The 26,057-nt window shown below is 39.5% G+C and overlaps 1 protein-coding gene and 1 pseudogene across 1 annotated transcript in view; both read left to right on the plus strand.

Annotated features, from left to right (window-relative positions):
• The first annotated feature begins 674 nt into the window (after positions 1-674).
• Positions 675-911, plus strand: LOC114491117 (annotated as a pseudogene).
• A 16,092-nt stretch (positions 912-17,003) lies between these two features.
• The window catches only part of LOC114491008 (transmembrane 4 L6 family member 4), a 31,776-nt gene continuing 22,722 nt past the window's right edge, over positions 17,004-26,057 (plus strand). Inside the window, exons 1-2 of the mRNA XM_028505153.2 lie at positions 17,004-17,439; positions 18,199-18,288. Of these exons, the coding sequence (XP_028360954.1) occupies positions 17,266-17,439; positions 18,199-18,288 (264 nt within the window). The 5' untranslated portion in view covers positions 17,004-17,265. The remainder of the gene's footprint in view (positions 17,440-18,198; positions 18,289-26,057) is intronic.

Raw genomic sequence — 26,057 nt, forward strand, 5'->3', positions numbered from 1 at the left:
TTTAGAATCAAAGGAGAGATAAAGAACTTCCCTGAAAAGAAAGTTAAAGAAGTTAAAAAAAGTTAACAGTTTTCATCACCATCAAACTACTATTACAAAAAAAAAATGTTAAAGGGTGTTTTTTAAGAAGAAGAGAAAAAGATAAAAAATGTATAATAAAATAGCAATAACTACATATTTATCAACAATTACTTTAAATGCAAATGAAAGAAATACTTCAATCAAATGATATAGGGTGGCTGAGTGGATAGAAAAATGAGACCCATACATATGCTGCCTACAAGAGTTTCACTTTGGATTTAAAGACACACACAGACTGAAAATAAAGGAATTGGAAAAGACATTTAATTAAAATAAAAACAAACAAAAAAGCTGGTGTAGCAATACTTGTACCAGGCAAAGTAGACTTTAAAACAAAGTCTGTATAACAAGAGACCAAGAAAGACCCAGCAATTCCACTTCTGGGTCTCTTTCCAAAGAAACCCAAAACACTAATTTGAAAAGATGTATGCATTTATATATTCACTGCAGCATTATTTACAATAGCCAAGATACAGAAGCAACCTAACTGTCCATTAATAGACAAATGGATAAAGAAGAAGTGGTACATCTCCAGTGTCACCATAGTAGCAAATGCTACAGTACTTGGTAATCTGTTGCAGCAGCTGCTGCTGCCTCTACAGCTTGTGCACAAGTGTATAAGATCAAGACTTCACATTGTGATGAAGAGTGATAAGGAAATTTTTAGCAAGCCTCTGGGATTTGATGACTTTGTCAGTACATCACTGGAAGATGTCACTGAGTTTGAAGTCATACCAGGAGGAAGAAGGATTACTAAATAAGACCAGATTTTGCTAAATGGGACTACTGTAATGGTGCTGGTTCCTGGAGAAGAAGGACCTGAAATATGAATGGATTCTCTTGATTTATGCTAGATTCTGTTTTGTCTTATAATGACAACAAAATATAATTTTTAAAAAAATCTTTCAATATCTGGATTCTGTGAAACTAAGTTTCCTGTTAAAGGAAAATGCTTTAAAGAGACATTATAAATGCCATTTCTGTGAGTTAACCATGTTTATCTTGGAAAGAAGAGAACAGTTTGTTCTTTGAAGAGTAGCATAAAGATGTTTTGGTTAAAAAATAAGTGGTACATATATGCAATGGAACAGGACTTGGCCATAAAAAAAGAATGAAATCTTACCATTTGTGACAGCATGGATGGACCTAGAGTGTACTACGCAAAGTGAAATAAGTCACAATTAGAAAATACAATTTGCTATAGCATGGTATGTCATCCAGAAAGCTTATATCTGAATATATCATTTCAACAGTCAGATGCATCTTTCAAGGAAAAGCCCTAATTAGATATACTTTGCATATTGGAAAGATAAATTCAAATCATAAAGAAAACTTTAAAACACTTCAAAATATTATGCTTGGGAGAAACTCCAAAATTATACAGTGACATCTATGAAATCATCTTTGATCGAGACAAAATAAAGCTTTGATTCTTTATCTTGTGAATATATATATATACACACATTAAAATATTAGCTTTAAAAAAGAAAGATTCTGCCATTTGTAACAACATGGATGAACTTAGAGAAGACTGGTAAGTTAAATAATACAGATGCAGAAAGAATACAACTGCGTGATCTCACTTATATGTGAAATCTACAAAACTTGAATACTTAAGAGCAGAGAGTAGAACAGTGGTTACTAGGGCTGGGGAGTGAGGGAGGGCAGGAAAATGGAGAGATGCCAGTCAAAGGACACAAAGTTGCAGTTATGTGGGTGTAAGTCTAGAGATCTGATGTACAACATGATGACTACAGTTAATCATACTGTATTGTAGACAGGACACTTGCTACAGGTATGGATTTCAGGTGCTCTCATGACAAAAATAAATGGCATGTGAGGAGATAATACGTTACTTAGCTTGACTGTAGTAATTTCACTAAGTATATGTATATAAAACTGTCATGTTATACAACTTAAATATATGCAATGTTTACTTAAAAAAAGAAATGCTATCACAAAAAAAGTAAGTATTAGATAATAGTGAGGTAATTCCAAGTATCTTTTTTCTCCACCAGCTTCAGTTAAAATGAGCATCTATCTATTCAGGGTTATGAACATGCAGAATGTTGGCTGCTGCAATAGCAACCTCGAAGTAGACAATGGTGAGTAGTTACTGATCTGATGCTACTCAGACTTCTAAGTTCAGTCTATTTAAAGTTCACATAATAAAACTATCATGATAATTATATTTGTTGGAAATATTTCAGGTTTGGATACATTTCTAATATCTTTCATGTTCATATGATAAAGATATTTGACTTTGGCCTCAATTTTGGATGAATATTGATTTTGACACTTGGTCTTCCCACATTTGGTCAAAATAAGCCCAGCATCCACAGCTACCAGGTCAATGCAGCAAATGTCATCAACAGAACTGTGATTTCTAACTGTAAGGGTCATACACAGGCTCTGTTTGCCTGCCCAGTGATTTTGAAAATTTTAATTTAGATTCCAGTCACTCTCAACGCAGAACATTTTATATGATTTCTAAATCCTTTTGAGAGGTCTGGCAGAGTTACGGCCTTGGCCCCACATTTCCACTTGGTAACTCCAGGTTGGAATTGTCGGGCTGATTGAAGTGATGACTCCCACTGATGGCCTCCCTTAGCAATGTGACTCTGAGGGCCCTGCATTTACAGAAGTCTATTTACCACTCCTTGAATTTGGGCAGGTCTTATAATGACTTGGATCAATAAAATCCAGTAAAATAAGACCTTGCATACATCTAGTCTCTCACTTGAAACTAGGCCGTGTCAATTAAACAAGCCTAAGTACCTGCAGGAGGATGAGACACAATTTGGAGGAGAGTCTAGTTGTCCCAGCCTGGGCCACCCTAGACCAGCCTGCTCCTAGCCAACCTGCCAGCTGACCAAAAGCACACAAGAGGACCCAAATAAAAGCAGAAGAACTGTAGATTATAAACAATTGAAAGAACTTATTGCTTTAAAACATTGAGTTTTGGGGTGGTTTGTTACACAACAATCACCAATACAAAGAAAATGGGTAATTTCTAATCCTAAAATTCTTCCAACAAAACCAACATTTAATATATATCAAGAAGTCTCTGCCCTTGCTGGTATGGCATGGTTGGTGGGAGCATCATTTCATATGCCCAAAGGCTGTGGCTTTGATTTTTGGTCAGGGTACATGTCTATGTTGCACGCATGATCCCTTGTCAGAATGCATATGATTCTGGTCTGGGCGTGTGTGGGAGGCAATGAATAGATGTTTCTCTCTCACATTGATCTCTCTCTCTCTACCTTCTTCTCTCTCTAAAAGCAATGAAAAAGAAATGTCCTTAGGTAAGTAGCCCCGTGTGTTTAGAGCAGGTAGTGACATTTGGTGCTGATATGGCCATCCTATTTCTCCCTGCATTGTAGCAACTGGAGCCCTCGCCTAGAGTCAGAGGATGTTTACTGTATTTCTGATTCTTCTGCTGCTGGCTGTGTGAACTTTGGCAACTCTTTTGACCTCTCTGACCTCTCAGTAGCTCATCCACTAAAAAAAATGTCTGCAATAATATCTGACTGGCCATCTCACTGGCAGGATTAAGTGAGCCAACATGAACACACCTTGAAGATAAAAGATAGTTATATGCACACACATGCATGAGATCTGTGAGATAATGTGATGATGTGAACTGAATCCTCAATGGATCATACCCTGGTTTGGTCTGGGCTATTCAAAATGTCTGATAAAACTTAAGAAATTCAGTTAATTAAAAAAATCAGTACTTGGTCTATATGATGCCAAATACCTGGGCTTTGTTTTATAAAATAAATAAAAATGAAAGTTTTGTTCTGATTATAAAGCAGTGCATGCATGGGTCCCTACCCCTCTCCCACCTGCCCCACCACCAACCACAGATATTAAGCATCCTGTAGACACAGCCATGGCCTTCTTAGCTGCCCATGCTCATCTCCCCTGTTTGTCCTATTCCCCCCTGAGGAGCTAGCATTCTAATAGCCTTGGGCTTACCTTCTAGTGTCAGACCATCAGGAACTAACACCTAACGTGGGGTGAAGATCCTAAGCCTGGGGAATGAATACGAGTAACATGATTTACCCTGTGGCATGGGCTTCCTAGTCTCTTTCTGCCAAAATAAAGGTAGTAAGTCAAGGAGAAGGATTATTTCCTACTCCTCTGGATAAAAATCATTACTTGCCTTGACTCTGTCAAACAGAGGCAGATCTAGGCTTGGCTGGAACACCACAGCCATCAGTTTCTCTACAATATTGTATACCTAGCATAATTATAGATGTTCTTATTTTAATAAGAAAAAGAAAGGGGAAAAACAGGAAGGGGAGCTCATATATATGATCAATGCCCACTAGACAGCAATCTTCTTGAGAACAGGGATGTTCACCATCAAATTCTTATTACCTAAAATAAAGCCTGACCATAGTATCTATGGTCCCTATGGACAGGTGAATGAGCATCTACTCTGTGCTGTGCCCTTTGCCTACATCTTCTCCTTTACCCTTTGATGGACAATTATCTCACCTCTCAGATGAAGTGAATAAACTTCTGAGGGGTTAAGTGATTTCTCAAGGGCCACAGTCATTAAGTGGTAGAGCCAGAACTTGTACTTGGGAACTCTTTTCATTACACCCCAGTCAGGTTTCTCAAAAGAATTGAAGGGAGACTAACCTCAAAGTCATATACACCTCAGTTAGACTGAGAAGGTTACTTCATTTGGGATGATGCTCAGGCATGTTCACAAAAAAAAAAAAGCATAAATTTCAGAGAACAAATCTCTTCAGGCACAGAGATTTGGAGGATTGTCTTAGGTTTTTGTTTGAAGGCACCAAGAGCTGAACTCACAGGAATGAGAACATTAAAGGTGTCCTGAATGTAGAGAGAAGGAGGCCCCTGCAAATCCTGGTGGCTGTGAGACTGTGGCCCACATGTGGACCCTTAGCCAGCATGTGCACATGGGAGAAAGAAAGTGCAAGGATGACAGCTTGCTATGACACCTCTGTCTCAAACATACTTGTTTAAACTGTTTGCCAGAAAATGTTCAATATGATGTCATTTTTCAGGTGTTTACTTTGTATTTTAAGAGAGAAAATACCATGCTTAAATCAGGTAGGTTGACTTCTCCTCCCCCTCTCTGCCCAACCCTAAGCCACACTACTAACTCCATCTTGCCAGCTACACTTGTACACTGGAGAAGCTCTCAACTAAATAGTGAGCAGGTAATGAATGTATATTCTTAAGCGTTAAGTTTAATTTAAAAACGCATTCAAAATTACATAAGAAACATAAAATGATGAAAATTCCAGCTTTGGAAGCTTAGGTAGTAATCAGCTGTATGGTTAATAAAAAAGGAGATCAAGACTATGGGATCAAGAGGTAAATAAATGATTCAATCTTGTGTTTTCCACAATCTTGTTTCATAGCTCTATGGGAGTGGAAGCATTATCATCATTATCACCATTATCAGCTAATATTTTATGGTTCCTCAATCAAGTAAAGTCATTGTACTAGGTACAGTGAAGGACAGAACTTTCTAGAGGAGAGTGACTGTTCATTATCTTTAAGGAGTGTCTCATCTCCATTTCTCAGGCAGAGGTAAAATGAGTTTTGACATGGTGATAAGTTTGGAAAATAGATGTAGCCCTGGAAGTTCCAATGTTGACTTCCAAAGTCCTTCCACTGATAACCAGTACGACTCCAGCTGCTCAGTGGGAAGAGGTTCAAGAAGAGTGAAATGCTACAGAGAAAGTCAGAGAAGAATGAGGTCTAAGAAATGGCCACTTGGATTTAGTCACAAAAAGTGTTTCTGATGGACTTTCTGTAGCTATACCAGGAGAAGAAGTAGGCAAAGGGCCGAGGGAATATGTTCCCAACTAGCGAATTTCAATTACTGAATTTAGTTGATGGGTAAATGGGAGTTCATTACATACTCCTTTCAACTTGGCAGATATTTTTTAACTTCCTTAATAAATATTTGGAGAAGAAAAGTGAGAACTGAGCATCTAAGAAGGGGGTAAAGGAAGGATACTAAATGTATAAGAGGGTAACAGTGATTGGTGGGACACTCTCAAAAGTGTGTTGAAATGGAAATAAGAGCAAAGGTGAGGGAAGTAATCTTCTGACAAGAAAGTACTAAGAGGAGGTGAAAATAAGGATTACATTTGAGTTGAATAAGAATTGTTGGTATTAAAGTCTTTTAAAGGTAAAAGGAAGATGAATGGAGGAAGTTGGATCTCTCTCTACTGCCACAAAGTAGGAGGAAAGATTATAAGATGCAAAGGAGTGGGGGAAAAAGAGAGAGGGCCTGAGGAATGTGGAAAAGATTTGGAATAACAGTTGTGGAATGCAACAGGGTATGAGGGAGTGAAAGAGGGGAGACACATTGCTGAGTAGTAGGGCCTTTCTGGTGGATGTCAGCTTGAATTTTTAGTGGGCTCACACTTTCAGAACTACTGCCTTAAAGCATGCATGAAACAGTGAGCCAGAATGATGAGAGTTCTCTTCCAGTCTCAGAATCTTCTGAAATTCCCAAATTGGCTGTGACCAACTCAGAACAGAGGTTTGCTAGAGCAAGTAGCAACTGTCTGAACACCCCACAAAGGGAAGATCCAGTGGGAAGTTGAAAAGATATTATCTATTTGGCCCAAAATAAATATACTAATAAATATGTATACCTCACTGTATGATCCCAGGACCACATGTATGTCCTATGATATGACTACCAGCATCATTTGGAAGCTTGTTATAAATGCAAAACTTCAAGCTCCAACCCATACCTTCAAATCAAAATCTTATTTTTAACAAAATCACAGATGATTCATTTGCACATTAAAGTTTGAGAAGGCCTGGTCTGACCTTGACAGAAACTTTGGTATACCCTCAGGAAAACACAATAATGTTAATCTTGATAGAAAAATGTTGGGTGTCCACAATGTTCCTCATGCTGCACTGGGTACCACTAAGACCACCAAGGACCTCTAGGAGGCATTCTTTACCCTTCAGGTTACTGCTGAGAAGATTTTTTGTAATTGTAGTTCAGTCTCCAGTCTATTAAAGGGAAACAGTTTGCTTTAATTTAACTTTCTGTGATTCAGAGCTGGTCATTTAATTTCAAGCCAATGATATTCATCACTCACCTTGTCTTTTGAACTCCTGACCACCAGCAGGAGCAGGCCACCCAAGTCTGATGCAGAATAAGCACATATCATACCAGCTGCCTACACCAAGGTGTGCTTTTTTTTTTTGGTTTAATGTTTTTATGGCCTCAGAATCTGGTCTCACCCATGATTTTTGCTCTCTTTCCTCAGTCATTTTTCAACTTGAAATCAGTCCTTACAGTCAGTGTAAGCATCTTTGGGTATTGGGGTGACATAAGCCCTCCCTTCTCCTCCAGCACTGCCTTTTCCTTTTATTAAGATAAGGAGTGTGTGAACCTCAATTCAAAAAATGCCTTGAGAGAACTTCTGGCCAAGGGAAAGGCATAGGTAGACACGGTTCACCTCCTCTTACAAACATAAAAAGATAAGAACCAATCTAAAACTTTAAAAAAAAATTAGAACTACCAGAAAACTAAACTGTATGGAAGTCCAAAAACCAAGGATTTAAAGAAGAAACATTCATCCAGACAGGTAGGAGGGGTGGAGATTGACAGCCAGGGTGGAAAGGATGCAGTGTGGCATGGTGTGGCAAGGTAGTGACAAGTCAGCAGTGGCAGCAGCTGGTGCAACGGGCAGTGCCACATTCATACATGATGGCCAAAAACCAGGAGGGACAACTGGAGAGTGAGTGATCCCATTCCAGGCCTGACCACACAGCCCAGGGTTCCAGTGCCAGGAAAATAAAACTTCATAACCTCTGCCTGAAAAAAAACAGTGGGGTTAGGGAGGCAAAAGAAACTGCCAGTGTCTTAGGAGGGTCCATTTAAAGGGCCCACAGTGTCCTAGAGCACACACAAAACCACTCATCAGGGAATCAGCACCAGGAAAGCAGCTAGAAGGCCACTAGTCACTTACGGGAATTGGGAGAAGTGACTGGAAACAGAGCCACAGCCGAGCAAGTGGCATTGTGCCCTCTCGGACCCCTCCCCCACATACAGCACCACAAAGCAGCAAAGTGGGTTGCCCCACCCTGTCGAATACCTAAGGCTCCTCCCATTACAGCATAACAGGTGTACCAACATGGGGAGTCAAAGTAGCTCTACCTAATACACAGAAACACAGAGTGGTTGCCAAATTGAGGAGACAAGGAAATATGGCCTACATGAAAGAACAGATCAAAACTCCAGAAAAAGAACTAAGTGAAACTGTGATAGCCAACCTGTCAGACACAGAGTTCAAAACACTGGCAATCAGGATGCTCAGAGAAATGATTGAGTACAGCCATAAAATAAAAGAAGTGAAGGCTATCCAAAGAGAAGTAAAGAAAAATACACAGGGAACCAAAAGTGAAGGGAAGGAATCCAGAATTCAAATCACTGATTTGGAACAAAAGGAAGAAATGAACATCCATCCAGAACAGAAAGAAGAAGCAACAATTTTTTAAAAATGAGGAGAGGCGTAGGAACCTCTGGGACAATTTTAAACATATCAATATCCAAATTATAGGGGTGCCAGAAGGAAAGTAAGAGTAAGAAATTGAAAACTTATTTGAAATCATAATGAAAGAGCCCTGGCTGGTGTGGTTCAGTGGATTGAATGCTGGCCTGTAAACCAAAGGGTCATTGGTTCGATTCCCCATCAGGGCACATGCCCAGGTTGTAAGCCAGGTCCCCATTTGGGGGCATGTGAGAGGCAACCACACATTGATGTTTCTCTCCCTTTTTTTCTTTTTCCCTTCCCCTCTCTCTAAATATAAATAAATAAAAATCTTTAAAGTGAAAAAAAGAAAAGATAATGAAAGAAAACTTCCCCAATTTGGCAAAGGAAATAGACATACAAGTCCAAGAAGCACAGATAGACCCAAACTGGTTGACCCAAAGAGGACCACACCAAGACACATAATTCAAATGCCAAAGGTCAAAGACAAAGAGAGAATTTTAAAAGCCTCAAGAGAAAAGGAGACAGTTACCTACAAAGGAGTTCCCGTAAGACTGTCAGCTGATTTCTCAAAAGGAAACCTTACAGGCAAGAAGCAACTGGAAAGAAGTATTCAAACTCATGAAAGGCAAGGACTTGTATCCAAGATTACTCTATCCAGCAAAGCTATCATTTAGAATGGAAGAGCAGATAAAGTGCTTCCCAGAAAGGTAAAGCTAAAGGACTTCATCATCACCAAGCCCTTATTATATGAAATGTTAAATGAATTTTTCTAAGAAAGAGAAGGAGATCAAAAATATGAACAGCAAAATTATAACAAACTCACAATTATGAAAAATTTAACCTAAGCAAACAAAACCAAACTAAGCAAACAACTACAACAAGAATGGATGGAATCACAGAAATAGAGATCACATGGAAAGTTATCAATGGGGAGCAGAAAGGGGAGAATGGGGGATAAGGTACAGGGATTAAGAAGCATAAATAGTAGGTACAAAATAGACAGGGGGAGGTTAAAAACAGTACAGGAAATGGAGAAACCAAGGAACTTATATGTACAACCCATGGACATGAACTAAGGGAGCATTGCAGACAGAGTAGGGGTACCAGTCAGAGGGAGGCAAAGGGAAAAAAAATGGGACAAGTGTAATAGTATAATCAATAAAATATACTTAATTTAAAAAGAAGTACAAATTGACATGGACAAGAGTGTGGGGATTCACTGTGGAAGTAGGTGGTGGGCCCTGGGTGGAGGGCAATGGGGGAAAATTTGGGATGACTATAATAGCATAAACAATAAAATGTTTAAATTAAAAAGAAAAAAACCACAAATTGTGCCTTGACACTTGCTAGCTGCATGGTCTTGGGTAAGTTCCTCACTCCTGTGAGCCTCACCCTCCTCCCCTATAGGAAAGGAGATATTGTACCCACTTCAGAGGGACATTGTCAAGATCAAATAATGTACTGATGAAAAGCATTAAAACCATGGCTACCATGTAACAAACTTATAATAAATATTATGTAATATAATTTTATTAGAACATTCTTGACACTGATCAGATTTTCAAAGGAGCACACCTTCTCAGAGCAGCTGTCTCTGTCCCTACTTTAACATGCCATTACCATGTACACCTTCATGGCTTCCTCTACTCTACAGTACAAAACACACTTTATTATGATATGTTTTTGAGACCATCAGATGAACAAGAGATAACATAGTATAGTGGTTAAGCACACAGACCTTTTCTTCTTTTAGAACCAGGCACTTGAGATTAAAGCCCAGCTCTTGCTACTAATTGTGAGATCTCAGGCAAGTTACTTAACCTCTCTATGCCTGAGTTTCCTCGGCAATAAAATACAATTCACATTTCATATAGCTGATATGAGAATTAAAATATATTACTTGGCATTGAATAAACATTCAATGTGTTTTCTATTATTAGTATTATTAGTAATATTATTAATATCCATCTTCCTTTTCTTGTAAGTTCTGCCCACTTGACATGTCTCAGTGCCTAGCCCAATCCCAATGCAGAATGGCTCAATAGCTACGCTAAAAGGAGAAATGTCCAAAAGCTAAATTTGACCCCCTCAAAAGTTAATCAGCATAAGTGCTTTAAGTTTGTTGCTTTTATTATTTTTAAAATTGTGCCTGTTCTTTTTTCATTTTTGTTATTGTTTTCTAATATGTTTATGGATTTTTAAAGCAAAAATGACTAGGAAAAATAATTTTTTAAAATAATTGGGAAATACCTATGCAAAGACATAGAACAAAAGAATAATATATAATTTAATAATGTCAGATTCATAAATATAAAAAACAAACATGGCGTTAAATTTCTCTGCCTTTTAAAACCATAACATGATTTCTAAACCTAGTCTTGAGTATATTTAATTTTAAAAAAAGGACAAGGATGTAAAAAAGGAGAAAATCTTACCTTTTGCAACAGCATGAATAAACCTGGAGAGCATTCTGTTAAGTGAAATAAACCAGTCAGAGAAAGACAAATACCATATGATTTTACTTATATGTGAAAGCTAATGAACAAAATAGACGAACAAAATAAAAACAGATTCATGGATACAGAGAACAGACTGACAGCTGTCAGAGGGAGGTGGGTTGGGGGGCCGGATAATAAATGTAAAAGAATTTAGAAAAAACACTCATAGACACAGACAACAATATAGTGATTATCAGGGGGAAAGGGAGGTGAGGGCAGGTAGAATGAGTAAAGAGGGGCTAAATGGTGATTGGTGATGGAAGGAGATTTGACTTGGGGTGTGAACACACAATACAATATACAGATGAAGTATTGTAGAATTGTGCACTTTAAACCTATATAATTGTATTAACCAATGTCAGCCCAATAAATTCAATAAAAAATTTTTAAGAGAAATAAAAAGGATGAGGAAACTCAGTTTGCGATGTTCTATTTTATGGAGAGTGGGTGGGAGCTGAGTTTCGGTCGAAAGATAACTTTTCACCTATAACCATAGCAACATGAAAGAATGCTAAAACTAATCAATATTTAGGCAGACCTCTTGGGACAGATTTATCAGCCAGGGCTCACGCTTCTATGAAAGGTCAAGTTGCGCCCTTTTGTACTAAGACCTGTGTTAGAGATAACCACGTATCACCCATCTGAGTCATGAGGTAGGGCATGCTTTCTTTTGCTCATTCGGATTTTTAAAACAACTGGAGATACTGACTTTTAGGTTTTGATGGTGACAACAAGGTCCCTAAAGCCAAATCTTAACTTAGGCTCTGTCTATCCATATAAAATAGAGGGAATTACCCAGATTATTCAGCCCATGGCTGAGAAAAAAGCCCTTGATTTGAAGTTAACTGCATACAGGCAGCCCTCCCTGTGTTGGTCAAAGATCAAAGATATCAGTTTCAGATTATCAAGGAATTTACATTGTGATAATTAAGACTGCAGTCTCAGGAACCAAAGTCTGGGTTCAAATCCTACCTTTACCATTGTAGCAGGTTACATTTGTGATGGCCACAAATTTTTTGACACTCTTCTCATGGAGAGATGAGGGCTATGCCCCTCCCTTTGAATCTGAGATGACTATGTGACAATTCTCACCAAGGAATATAAAAATGACCCTGTCTCAGTTTCTGGCCTAGGCCTTGAAAACTGACAGCTTCCACTTCTTGTGTCTTGGAGCCTTAAACTACCATGTAATATTCAACTACACTGCTGCAGAGACCACATGGAGAGCCCTGAGATTGCAGCGGGGAAGAGAGGAGGCCAGCTTATCCCAGTCTTACAGACTTCTCATCAAAGCATGTGAATGAAGTGCTCTGTGGCTACTAGCTGAACAAGAGCAAATCATAGAAATCAATGCTAGCTGGGTCAGAAGAATCACCCAGGGTATCTCTACCCAAGTTTCTGAAGCACAAAATCATGATAGGTGATCAAATAGTTGCTGCTTTAAATACAAAGTTTTAAGGTGGTTTATGACACAGCAATAGAAAACCAGAACAAACCTTACTAGTTGTTTTGGTTTCCTCATCTCTAAAATAGAGACAATATTTATTAGATTGCTCTGATGATTAAATGAGTTGGCAATACAAAACACTTACATGGATACTGGGCATACAGCAAGTGCTCTGCAAATGTTGGCTCCTGTTAGGCTTGAATAACAATTCTGGCTGCAATCTGAGATGGGGAAGTGAGAATGGGTTCCATGTCCTCTAATTCTCTAGGGAGTTTGGTTCAGCATCTCCCAGGAAAGTGGCCCCTTTTTGGAAGGCTCATGTTAAAATGACCCAGGCAGGAAGCATTAACAATGCTTCTAACAATAAAGCATTAGAGTTCTGTGTTTCACCTAAAAACAGCTACTGCCTTCCCTCAAGCCTGGTATTTCCCATTCTTCAGGTCAGTGGAGGCTGGACTGGCTCCCAACACTTCTCCCAGCTCAGCAGCCTCAGTGTGCATGCAGCTCCTCACAATCTCCTCAAATCATACTAACCCCACCTTCAACTTTCACTCTTACTACACTTCCTTTGCCTCAATGAGCACACACCTTCTCTCTGTCATCACAAACTCCATCTCAAGCACTTGAGAACTGAGCAAGCTCCAAGTTTCCCAAAGGATATGCTGGGCAACCCTAGTCCTTCAAGGCATTCCACAATGGGAGAGTTCTGCAGACACTGAAGTTTGGGAAACACAAGACATTATGTGTACTAAATTTCCTTCAATAATTATAATTCAATTTGCAAATTAAAAGCCTTAAGATGTTATGCCATTCAGAAGCCTATTTAACTTTGTGTTATCCAGATTTTCAGAAACACATCTTGACTCTGAAACACTTTTCTGGAAAAAAAAAAAGGTTTCTTGGAAGGAGGAACTGCTAAGCTGAGCCCTGGAGGAGTAGAATAGGGAAGCATGTGAAGGGAAGAGAAAAGGAAGTTGGAAGATAGTCAACTTGATGTGGCAGGAAGGCAAGTCAAAGAGGGCTGAATTTAAGATCTGAGGGCCATGGACACCTCCTGAGGGCTTTAAGCAAGAGCTTATAACATCAGAATTGCATTTTGTAAACATCACTAACTCATTTTATAAAGATCACTAACTCTCACTAATGATCTTTATGTTTTGATTGGAAACCTATAGTAAACAAAACATGGTGCATTATTACCTAATATTTATAAAAACTTATAAAAGTTTCATAAAATGGCTCTTCCTGTTACATGCACTGCCCGTTGATGTTTTCTATTATTTTTTCTTTTTTGGAAATCACTTTTGTGAAACTGTCCCATAGTTTAGGCAAAAAAAAGATGGGGACCTGAACCTTGTAATACCTGAATATGAATGTGTTGAGGTCCCTCATCTTCTCCCTGATGTGCTGAATGAATGAGTGATTTACTCTAAGACAGGCAGAAGAAACTATTCCTAATTCTTCTGCTAAGAAGCATTTAACACATTTAACCTCTGTCATGATTTCCCTTGTTTCTTGTCAGAAGTAAGACATTATAATACTCTTGAGGACAAAGTAAGTTAGATTTATTTTGCTCCCTAGGATGGCACTGGGCACATTGGCAGATACAGCATGGGTGCTTCAAACACACTCATTGATTGCATTGCATTGCACAGAACTGATGAGTTTTCATCCATTGCAGGGCAAAGAAATTTAGCAGGCTGAGATATAGTAGCAAGCTTCACCTAACTATTGAGCATGTTTCTGCTGGTGTTGAGTCACCTGGAAAACAACTGTTCCTGTGCTCTGTTGGCTCAGGAATGAAGTGCCTACATTACAGGGAGGTACCCTGGGCTTCTTGCTGCTTAATCCTCTGCAGTCAAACCTCCCAGAGTGTGAGGTCCAGGAAAACAGCCACCATGTTTGCATTCCTCTCCTTTTCTTCCCACAAGGTTCTCTATCGTGTTTCTGTCCTTTCCAGAGCTGCCGTCTGCTCTCACTTCTGAGGCCTTCCTGCTACAGGACTGGATCCAAAGTTGGGCTCAATCTCACCACTTCCTCCTTACTGTCTCTGAAAATGAGGGTTCTGTCCTTTATAGTTGAAGGGCTTCACTGCTAAAAAGAGAGCAAGCCACAAACCATCAAATGTGGGCATCACAAAAAGAATCCCAGGATCTCACAAAGTGTTATATAGTGCCTAGAGTAGTCATTGGTGACCCTCACTCCTTCCTGAGCATGAATTTTGCCAAGCCTCCCTTCCCCCATCATCACCTTTGTCCAGATAAGGTGTTCCACTTCCTGCTTGAAGGTCTGTAAAATGCAACTAATCATTGAACAACAAATGAGTTAGTCACCGTCCACGTATTTGAAGTCTCAAAAGGGTGACTATCTTTCAGTGTTTCTCCTTCTCTACACAGGAAATAAATGACCTCGGAACTCGCCTCACAGTTACTCACATCCCACATCATCTTAAAAAACCCTGGGAGAAAACTGATTGTGGTCCATTGTATCCTTTAGTTTCAACCATTGACTCAGTTGGTATAGACTGTCAATTCTAGTTGCTAGTCTAAAAAATCTAAAACATCAGGACTGTGGGTTGACCAGTGTTATTCAAATGTGGTACAGTGTCATTCAGGGTGGTAACTTCTAGAGGCAGAAAGAAGGGGCACTGCCTTGTGCCAAGGTGGCATCTCCAGTGGTTAACTCAGCCCTTACATCCCTAGAAGCTTTGTCTTTTTCCAAAGGATTGCTCCCCAGACTCTTTAGGAAAGCTGGTAGGTTGTAAATACAGCTCATTAGCAACTGCTTGGAGTGCTGGGAAACAATCCTTAGTGAAGTGATTACAGCTCTTATCTACTGCTGGTAGGGACACAGCTGGCTTTTCTTTCCTCCCATCTGCTTTTCTATATAGCTGACTGTTCTGCAAAAAGAAAAAATACATACATATATGATCTTGTAATAAGAAAAATATCACAATTGTTTATAGGTCAGAAAGAAGTATCTCTCACTGTAGCCAGATACTGTATACATAGTACCATTCTATTGAAAATATATTTTTTTAATTTCTAAAAGAGAAAATCTATTAGAAGGCCATAGCCTGGGTTTTGGTGACACAGTCTTGATTTAAAATTTTAGCTCCCCCATATAATGCTGGAATGACCTTGCATAATATACTTAGCCTCTCTGAGCTTGAGTGTCTTAACCTGTAGAAAAGGTGTACTTTCTTCATGAAGAGTGAGGAGCAGTTAAAGTGCTTCTTTGTGCTCAGTATATTGTGCACACTCAATAAACACTTACTGTTTCTCTTCTCACCCCAAACCCGAGAGCTCCAAAAGTATCTCTACAGAGAAACCAGTACACATTTCTTAGAATCTTTAGAAGGAGCCTCATCGCCCATCCACACTGACTTCTCTGGAATCTGATCCACAGCTTCCTTGGCCAAAAGTCCCTAAGCCTTGGCAAAGTGCCCCTCACTGCTTCTCTGGGAGGGGCAGAAAACCCCATTGCCTGACAGGAATCACCACCATCATGATAATAATTCTTTTATTCAACTAAAACTTGACTCCCTGTAAAATTCTACCTATTGTTAATTCTAACCTCTAGACTCTCATTAAAGAATTAGCAGGCTCCCTGTTCCACCCCTTAGACCTTTGTAACACCAGTACCAAGCAGGTCATTGCCTAATGTAGAGCTTGGTCTAGGCATGACAGAGAGCTTCTTCAGTGACACAAAGTGTCACAAGTTAGTAACTGAATCTTGACCCTGGCCATTGCAGAGTTTGCAGTAGGGGTCCATCTTACTGCCTCCTTCATTCCCTAGCTGCCCTTCCAACTTTGCCTGCTTGGCCTCCAGTCTACTCAACAGTGTCCTTTCTCTCTTCTACCCGACACCAACATTCCTTTCCCCTTAGAAGGCAGAGGTTTTTATTCCTTCATGGAAGATGTAGCTGAACAGGATGATTGCGAAAACGTTTTCTAATTCCACCATATCATGTAGGAAAGGAGATAGAACTTGATGCAGTAACAGGTATAGAAATACAGCAGTCAGGCAATAAAATGAATAGTTACACAGATTTTATTGTTTAAAAAGTCCTATAGGCCTGAATTTAGTGTTAGTCAACTAGGCCATCAAATTCTTACCTTTGTATTGAAGAAAACAGAATCTCTTTTGAATAATCCTTACATTTCAGGCTTGCAGTGGAAAAAACAAAGACACACACTGTCCACCACGAAGTACTTCAGAAACATCAGTTTAGCTAGGTTGTAATTGAATTTATACAGTGATTTATAAAGAGCCTGGGAAAAATATTTTCTTTATTTGGGCAGGGACACTGCCAGATTAAAGGTGCAGTAGTTCCAAATGCTGTTTGTTCCAGCCCTGTGCCCGATTGCAACAATGTGAGTGTCTTGTCTGCATAGGTGGATTATTAACAGAGGTTATTGGTCTCCATGGCAAAATGATTGCACTGAACATAATCTCATTTATGGGAGTGCAAAAACAAAAAGGGGGGGCTCCAGGTCAGGGAGAATGTATAAATATCCATCGTCATCGAGGTTCTGCTGTATTTGAGAAGCTGAAGCAAGTCCACGGACACAGTTCACAGGCTGATTTGCTTCTCCACTCCAAATACGGATTGAATTGGGGACATTTACTAGAACCCTCCGGCCAACAACTTTGAAGAGACACTGTGAAGGAGGCAGTGAAGAGAATTTCTCCCGGCCCGTCCCTGTACTCTTCCAGCATGTGCACCGGGGGCTGTGCCAAGTGCCTGGGGGGCACGCTGATTCCCCTCTCTGTTTTTGGCTGTCTGGCTAACATTCTGTTATTTTTCCCTGGAGGAAAAGTGATAGACGACAACAAATACCTTTCGGAAGAGGTCTGGTTTTTTGGAGGAGTATTAGGAAGCGGGGTCTTGGTAAGTAGGAAAACCTTAAAATCCTCCTCGAGGAGATTTTTACCCCATTCTTCTAAAATTGAGCACTTATTGACCATCAGGATACTTCATTGCTAACAACAGCCTAAGCATTGCATGATGAATGAAGTCGATGCCTTAATTTTTCCCTTCTCCATTAGCACCTGACAAGGACACCATGCCCCCCAAATTTACTAAGTAATTTAAACTTGGGCTGGTAGTTCTCGAGGTTCAATTAAGTTCCAGGAATTATCTAAAGGCCACAGAATTTCTTTATTCTGACAGGACATGGTGCTGTCAGAGCACCATGGTGAGAGCAGTATGTGGGGGGGTGCATGTAGAAATACACTTTCTAGCCAACTGATTGACTAAACACCACCCAGATAGGCAGGTGTCAGTAGAATCTTCTTCCATCCATGCATGGATTTCTTACCTTTTTTTCTCAATAGAGATTGGGAACTTCTGCTTTAGAGAGAGGTACTTTTCATGACAATTGAGGACACATTTTTTTTCTTTTCCTAACCTACCATCTAAATGTAAATTCATGTTGTCAGATATTGAAATCTTGATCCATTGAAACTGCAGCATGACCAAATGGCATCTAAATGTTCAATAACACTTGCCCACCCTATCAGCCATGCCCTGTTATTCCCTTTGACCACCAAATTCCAGGTCATAGCTGTGACTTCTCACACACACAGACAGGTATCAGCCTTCCTTTCACATCTCAGAGCCATTCTGAGTTGCTTCTCTTGCTCGTAGATGCTCTTCCCCGCACTGGTGTTCCTGGGCCTAAAGAACAATGACTGCTGTGGGTGCTGTGGCAACGAGAGCTGTGGAAAAAGATTTGCGGTGAGTAATGGGGGCGGGGCGGGGGGAAGGGGAGGGCAGGGGGCCAGGCACGAGAATTATTCCAGGGCACACTGTCCCCTGGTGTTAGGCATTTTGAGCTGAAGATGAGTAACCAACCCCAAGCAAGACTCTGGGGACAGCGGGTAAAGGGATAGAAATTAAATCCTTCCTGTGGACGGAAAGTAACAATAAAAGTAAATTTTAACATACAAATGCCCTCTGATTTACAGGGAATGAGTATCATTTTAGATTTTAAAAACAAGCAGGGATGTCTGAGCCAGAGAGCTGCATGGTGCCATATAAAGAATGCAGGCTGAGAAGGGGACTGGACCGCTCCCTCCACCATGAGAGGCCCTGAGACCTTAGACAAGTCATTTCCTTTTCTGGTCCATCAGTAAAAGGGAACATCCCCTTCCCAGTAGCTCCCTAAATTCCCCATCCACATCATTGCTAGGTCTCTGTCTCAGTCCCCAGCTCTTCCCACTTCTCCCTGGATTTTGCCTCAGGACTTCTACCTCCATGTAGCCACCCATCTTTTTGCAGTGGACAGAGAGATTAGGCATCACTGTTCTATGGTGGGGTGGGAAGAATTCTGGGACGGAGGGTCGGGCTTCACTTCCACAACTGGGCAGGTTACTATGCTGCTCTTTGCCTTCCTTTGCTCACCTGTAATAGGAGGAAGTTGGACTAGATCAGAATTTCCTAAGTTTGGGACACACTCTGCTTGTTGGTACACAGATGTGCTGTATTTTTCAATAACATGGAAAGTTATTCCTTTTCTCTTTCAACCCTTTGATTTTATCACACAAAATTCTTATTTTGATGGAAAGAAGTCTTGACTTTTTCTAAACATTTATAATCTCCCTTTCCAACAACAACACAAAAAAACATGCATTCAACTCCACGAATGCAAGCAATATTAACGAAGAATTCAATGATATTGTGTTGTGTTTGCTGAAGATTCCAGTTTTCTATTCAGACAAATTAAAGAAAAGTATTAAGAGTTCAAGAAGTTGATATGACAAAGACAAAATAGAACTGGAATGAGAGCATGATGATGAATAAGGCCAGCTCCTGCTCCACTCTCCCGAGGTTCAGTTGTCCACCTAAGAGACTCACGTACCCTAGTGATAAACTATACACACTCACCTGAACTTCTTAAAGGGAGAGCTCTTCTTCTGAAACAAAATCATGTCATCATTCTTTCTAACCATATTTGCTCATTTGTGCCATCAAAAATATTTACTGAGCACATACAAAGGGCTGAGGCTGGTACATTGTTCATACCACATGGATTTCCATGTGAGATCAAAGATCATGCAAAGAAAATGTTCACACCTTCTTCACATCATCTTGAGTCCCAAGTAAGCATGAATTATTATAATGACCTTTAAATCACAATTTACAAAGAGTTGTAAAATAACCACAATTTGATCTGATTATACTATGTGTATTAAATGTGATATTTTTAAGGAATTAAATAGAAAAAATATAAAACTAATTTTCACTTTTAAATGTAATTCTGTTTAACTTGGGAGACTTGAAGGAATAAGTTGAAGATGAGAATTTGAAAAAGAACAGCAATTAAGGAAATTAGGTGAAAAGAAACAAGACTCACTTCTTACAGATCTACCAGCTCATTCCCTGATGCTGAATAGAGATGAAGATTAGCCCATTAAAACAAGGGGTTTTGTTTGTTTATTCTTATTTTTTGTTTTACATACAACGAGAGCGATAAGTGAAATAACATTCAAGGTATTGTACAAAGTTTGTTTTCTAGTTAGATTAAGTCCAAGACAGAGGCTGAAAAGTCATACTTTTAAACTTTATTATTATTTTTTTCTTCACCTGAGGACATGCTTATTGATTTTAGAGAGAGAGGAAGGAAGGAAGAGGGAGAGAAACATCAATGCAAAAGAGAAACATTGATTGGTTGCATCTCCTATGCACCCTGACTAGGGACCAAACCTGAAACCTAAACATGTGCCCCCTGACCAGACACTGAATTCATGACCTTTTGATTTATGGGATGACGCTCCAACCAACCAGGGCTGAAAAGTCATGTTTTTACAAGAACAGTTGAGTCAATATGATCTGAAACATATGGTGGGTCCAGTTCAAGTTGTCCCTCTGAGCTCCCTAAACCACCCACTCATCCCTGAATACCTGATATGACCTGACCTTGGTGTGATTGAGGGTGACACCTCCAAATGACTGGCTGATTGTCCACAGGCTGTGCTGGAACCGATGGACGGCAGAACCATTTCTTGTTTTTGTCTTGTTTGTTTGTAATCCAGCTGCCAAATTTTAAAAATAGCATTCACTAAAAGTATGTACATACCTTACATCTTTATCAAAAATTAAAATATTACCGTGGCAGTCCTAGGCGTGCGTTTGGCATGATGGCCTGCGCTAGGCAAGGCTGAGCGAGCCTTTGTTTAGTGTCCCCGTCCTGCCCCTAAGAACCATGGACCCAGGTCGCTGCTCTGGTGCCCTGTTTCCTTATTGTTCTGAGGGTCTGGAGCAAAGCAATAACCATTTTATGAAGAAAGGTATTTACAAACATTTTATCAGACAAAAAGAAAGAAGCAACAGCATAATTTGATCGGTGCTATAACATGGAAAGATTTGAATTATGTCCCAAAGGCTCACAGCATTCTCCTCCAGGTGTTTAAGGAACACCGGGCTTCTGTGGAACATTGTTCAACAAACCCTGCTGGGCAGAAAGGCCCCGGAGCATGAACACACCAGGCCATTTGTGCAGGGGATGGGGCTAAGGCCTGTTGCAGGTCTGAAGGCCTTCCTCTCTATCCTTCCCTTCCTTTCCTGGCCCCTCTCTCTCCTCTTCTTTGCTATATTTTTCTGGAATATCCTTCAGAAGTCAGCTTCATCATTCTCTTTCCTTTCCTTGGGTAGTAAAACCAGGAACAAGAATCGCCAGTAGAAGCAGGATGAGGTGACTGTAGACCTGAAAAAAATTGTAATTGAAAGTTCATGGTGAGACCAGAAAATGGAGATACGCTCTCCTCCAAGGAAGAGCAAGATGGGAGCCCAGCCCCCATCTGCCCTCTTCTGCCTTCTTCAATGAGCTGGACTAAGTGAGAGAGAGAGGGGGCACTTCCAAGGACCCGGATTTATTTTCAGGTCTCAACCTCTTCCTCCCATACTAGAGGTTCTTCTGCCCTGTGATCCTTTTTAAACATTGATCTCTCAGGGTTCAGTGGGACTGCTAATTAATTTCATCAGCTCATCCATGTTAAGTATGTAAGTAAGTAATAAGAGCCTTTTGAAGGCCTTGACTCAAAGAGCATCTTTAATAATGGAAATGAAGGTAGACTGTTAAGGAAATATGTTAGGGGCAGGGACACATTTCAGCATCCTTTTTACATAGATAAGGGTCCATCCTGCCCATAGGCAGGGCCAGAGGGCTGATAGGCCTGTTGACATGAAGATTTCAGTCGGGCCCTAAAGGAGTGTTTCATTATAGAGTCCTCAGGAGGGCCCCTAGGGATGCCCCTTGTGTGAGCATTTCTGGGTTGGGCATTTCAGCTAGTTTGAGGGGTATTTAAGAAGAGAGTTCTTTTGAAATAATAATCTTGAAAGTAGAAATATAGTACGGAGACTCCTTCATCGTGATATTTTTTATGCTATAAAATTAATCATAGCACTTGCTACCTTTTATAGGGACATTGCATGGTTTGGGGGAAGATGTATTAGTGTGCCAGGAAAGGGAGAGTAATACCAAGTGCCTTAGGTATCGAGGACAAATGTTCTCAATAAACGCTTGTTAGATGAATGAAGTAAATGAACACTCAGGAGGGATTTCAGGTGATTTCCAAACTTACAGTTTCAATTCTCATAAACCTTTCAGTTAGACATTGAACACCCCATTTTATAAATAGGGAATCTGAGGCACATGACATTATCTTTGTGACTCTAACACTTGTCTCTGCCATCTGTCCCCACTTCCCTAGCATTGCTGAGGTGCAAAATATAGGACATTACCATTTTAAGTGGGGTGGGGGAAGCAGGTAATCTCTATGTATCTTTTAGCATAATTGGTAAGGAGGAACCTCCTTGTCTACCAGAGATGTTTCCGCAACATGTTGCTACTACCCAAGTCTCTAAACACCATGTCCCAAGCCACCCATTTTTACTCCCTTCCCAGCCCCTAGTGCCTCTTTCCTCTGGTTCAGCAGACATTAGTACACACCTGACCAAGGACCCACCGTGGATGGGGACAGAGCTGGGGTCCTACCGAAGTGGTCTGCTCCCACAGCCCAACAGAAAGGGGAGTCTTAAAGCTGACAAGTGGTGAACTAAAGTGCATCTGATTAGAAGATATTTTTATCTTCCATTTCAAGGGAAGGGTTTACAGCATATACATAAACAAATTTCTTTATCAATGTGGACAGAACAGGTGTGTTGGACAGCCATAAGGGAGTTAGCATTTTTACTTTTGTTTTCCTCCTCAGGATTATGCTTTCCATATTGTATTTGTAGAAATGAATGTGTCAGGATATGATAATAAAAATGTTATGATATAATAATAACATCACAAGTGCTTGCTAATGATGTGGGAAATTATCTGAAACCTGGATGTAAGCAAAAGAGATTTCTGGGTATCCCATCAGTGAAGTACTGGGCACTATCTATTGTAATAACCCACCTATCTGGGGTTATCTGATTTTCTAGAGTATGTACATTTGATGTCCTATTCACTATTGATTAGACAATCTTATACATTATGGGCTCCCTCAGGCAGGTACCTTTTATTGAGCCTTATTTTACAGAATGGAAATGGAGGTCTCAGAAGATTAACTTCCCAAGGTCAAAAGGGAGTAATAAGGACTCAGACCCAGAATGGTCTGCCTGTAATTCATGCCCATGACCATTGCACTCTAGTGTCCCTCTTTAGCATTTATTCATTTAGCTGAGGAAAAACATTTTCACAGAACAAAGACTACAAAGGAAGCTTCCTACTCCTGACTCCAGACTCTGGTTTCTTCTCTTCTTCTCCCCTAAACCCCATGGGTTACCGCTGTTCCCAATTATTGAGTCTTCTTCCAGAGATATTCCAAACCTGTTGTCTATTCACTTTAAAAAAACACCAATTTATAGCATCTGTTCTCTAACATATACAACCTGATCTCAATAACTTTATTTAACATAAAAATTTTGTATCTTGAAACCCATGATAAATTAAAGTTATTCCATATTGCCAAATTTGGCAATTTTTAGAGACTTCTGAACCTAAAATTACTTAAAACAAAATGATGTAAAGTGTACTTTGTGTGTTTCATCTGAAAACATGAAAAATAAATTTGGGGGTGGTTGTTTTATTTATCTTAAGGTGAGCTATTATTTCAAATTGGAATGTCAAAACAGAACACAGCACCTGTAATTTTATGAAGTTATGCTCAATGCCATATTTTCTTCAGATCACTTTATAAAGAAACTAAAATTATTGGTTCAATTGAGAGTCACTGTGCTCCTGTCCTCTATTACATGTCCCTCCCTCCTGAGAATAACTGTAACATTGTCCATGTGCAAGCATCCAAACCTGTACAGAATTTTTATGAGTTTATTGAAGCCACACTGAGGACATGCCAGGAAGCAAGGTCTCCAGTGCATCAAAAAAGGACCATTGGTGTTCTTTCTTACTCATTGGGAATTAAGGAAGGAATATAAGGAAGATTAAATGAAGGCTGAAAGAAAGCAAGCAGGGCAAGGAAATCTCTGTGATTGGATTACAGGGTAGTTAACAGGATTTGATGATTCCTTGAGGGAGGTTCTACCTCTGTGGGTCTGAAAAACAGGCATTTCCAAAGGCTGTTAACCTAGATGCACAAGGAGACTTACAACCTCGGTTAAGGGGAAGATAAGCTTTTTTTAGGCCTGTTGCATGCATACCCACCATGATCTGCCCAGTGAACAATTTGTGCTCAGATCACCATATGAGGTTACTTTTAGTTAGATTTATTATAGATCCCCACTTTAATCCACATCATAAATTCAATACAGACCATATTCATGCATTTGTTTAAAAGTTTAGTACAAGCCCTGGCTGGCGTAGCTCAGTGGATTGAGCGCGGGCTGGGAACCAAAGTGTCCCAGGTTCGATTCCCAGCCAGGGTACATTCCTGGGTTGCAGGCCATAACCCCCAGCAACCGCACATTGATCTCTCTCTCTCTCTCTCTCTCTCTTTCTCTCCCATTCCCTTCCTTCCCTCCCTAAAAATAAATAAATAAAATATTTAAAAAAAGAAACTTTAAAAAAAAAAAGTTTAGTACAAAAAAATTAATTTTCAATTGTTCTAAACTATGCTGTCCAGTACATCAGCCACTATCCATGTGTAGCTGTTGAGCACATGGAATGTGGTTAATCTAAATTCAGATGTAACATAAGTGTAAAATACACACCAGGTTTCAAAGAGTTAGTACAGAAAGAAGAAGGTAAAATATATCCTTGGTAACTTTTATATTGATTATATGATAAAATAACAATATTTTAGATATGCTGAGTTAAAGAAAATATACATACTTAAAAAAAGATTTAATGGTGGATACTACATAATTTTAAATTACATATATAATTTATATAGACCTAAATATATATATTTTATATATATTATATATTTACATATAAAATATATATTTTATATAGATCTAAATATATATAAATATATATATACACACACAGGGTGGGAAAAAAGTAGGTTTATAGTTGTGAGTACACAAAACACAGTTCATTTTATATTATTACTTATTAATTATTGGATTATTTTCCATACAAACAACAACACACCCACTTTTGCTTGATCCTGTATATACAAATAACATAATTGCATTGACAATACTTACAGTGGAAACTTTTTGGTAAAGAGAAAAATCATCTCATTGATATTTTGTGTTAACCTGGTTTTTCATTCATTTAGACTTGCCTAAAATATAGAATGTTGGCATTTGTACTGTTTTTGTTTCTATAAACATTTACTGGCTAAAATGTTCCAAGAGGGATATCTAAAGCCTCACTCAGTTCACATAGCAGTAATAGCACTAGTCAATTTCTCCTCTCCCTACTAACAATAGATGTTGAAGTCTTGGGTTGCTTTAACTTAAGGGCCCTTCTAGAACTTTCCACCTTCTTATGTTTAACACAGGAAACTGAGGCCAGAGAGGTTGGAGCCTGGGTGATGCTGAGAGGGTTGGAGATAGGTCTCCTTGGACTTCCAAGTGCTTTCCTATAAGTGCAGTCTTTCCTTTTCATTACAGCTATTTTAGATACTCTAACATTCTCAATCAGTAGTTTAATAATTCCTGACTAATGATTAGAAATCAAGTCAAGTAAGCAAAAAGAAATTTTCCTCATATGCTGTTTTATTTCTCTGAGAGGACCAATGTCATTCACAGGGCAACTTGCACAAACAAGAATGTCTGGTGTTAGTGGCAGTGTGTTGTGGGGGTGTGTGTGCAATTTAAGGAATGGAGGGTACAGGACACTTGGAAGGGAGGGTGGACACCCCAGTTCACAATCTAGCTCAGCCACCTTCTAGACATGTGACTTGAGAAAGTCACAAGGTCAGAGGATGGGCTTTGGAAGCAGTGGCTGTGGGCTCATCCCAGTCATGCCACTTTGCTCTTAGATTTAGAGCAATCATCTTAATTTCTAGTGGCCTCAGTTTTCTGTCTGGAAAATGTACATTATACTACCCACCTCACAGGTTGGCTGAGAAAATTAAATGACATTATGTGTCCAAAGCTCTTAT

This window comes from Phyllostomus discolor, chromosome 2, assembly GCF_004126475.2.
Source record: "Phyllostomus discolor isolate MPI-MPIP mPhyDis1 chromosome 2, mPhyDis1.pri.v3, whole genome shotgun sequence".
Classification (NCBI taxonomy): domain Eukaryota; kingdom Metazoa; phylum Chordata; class Mammalia; order Chiroptera; family Phyllostomidae; genus Phyllostomus; species Phyllostomus discolor.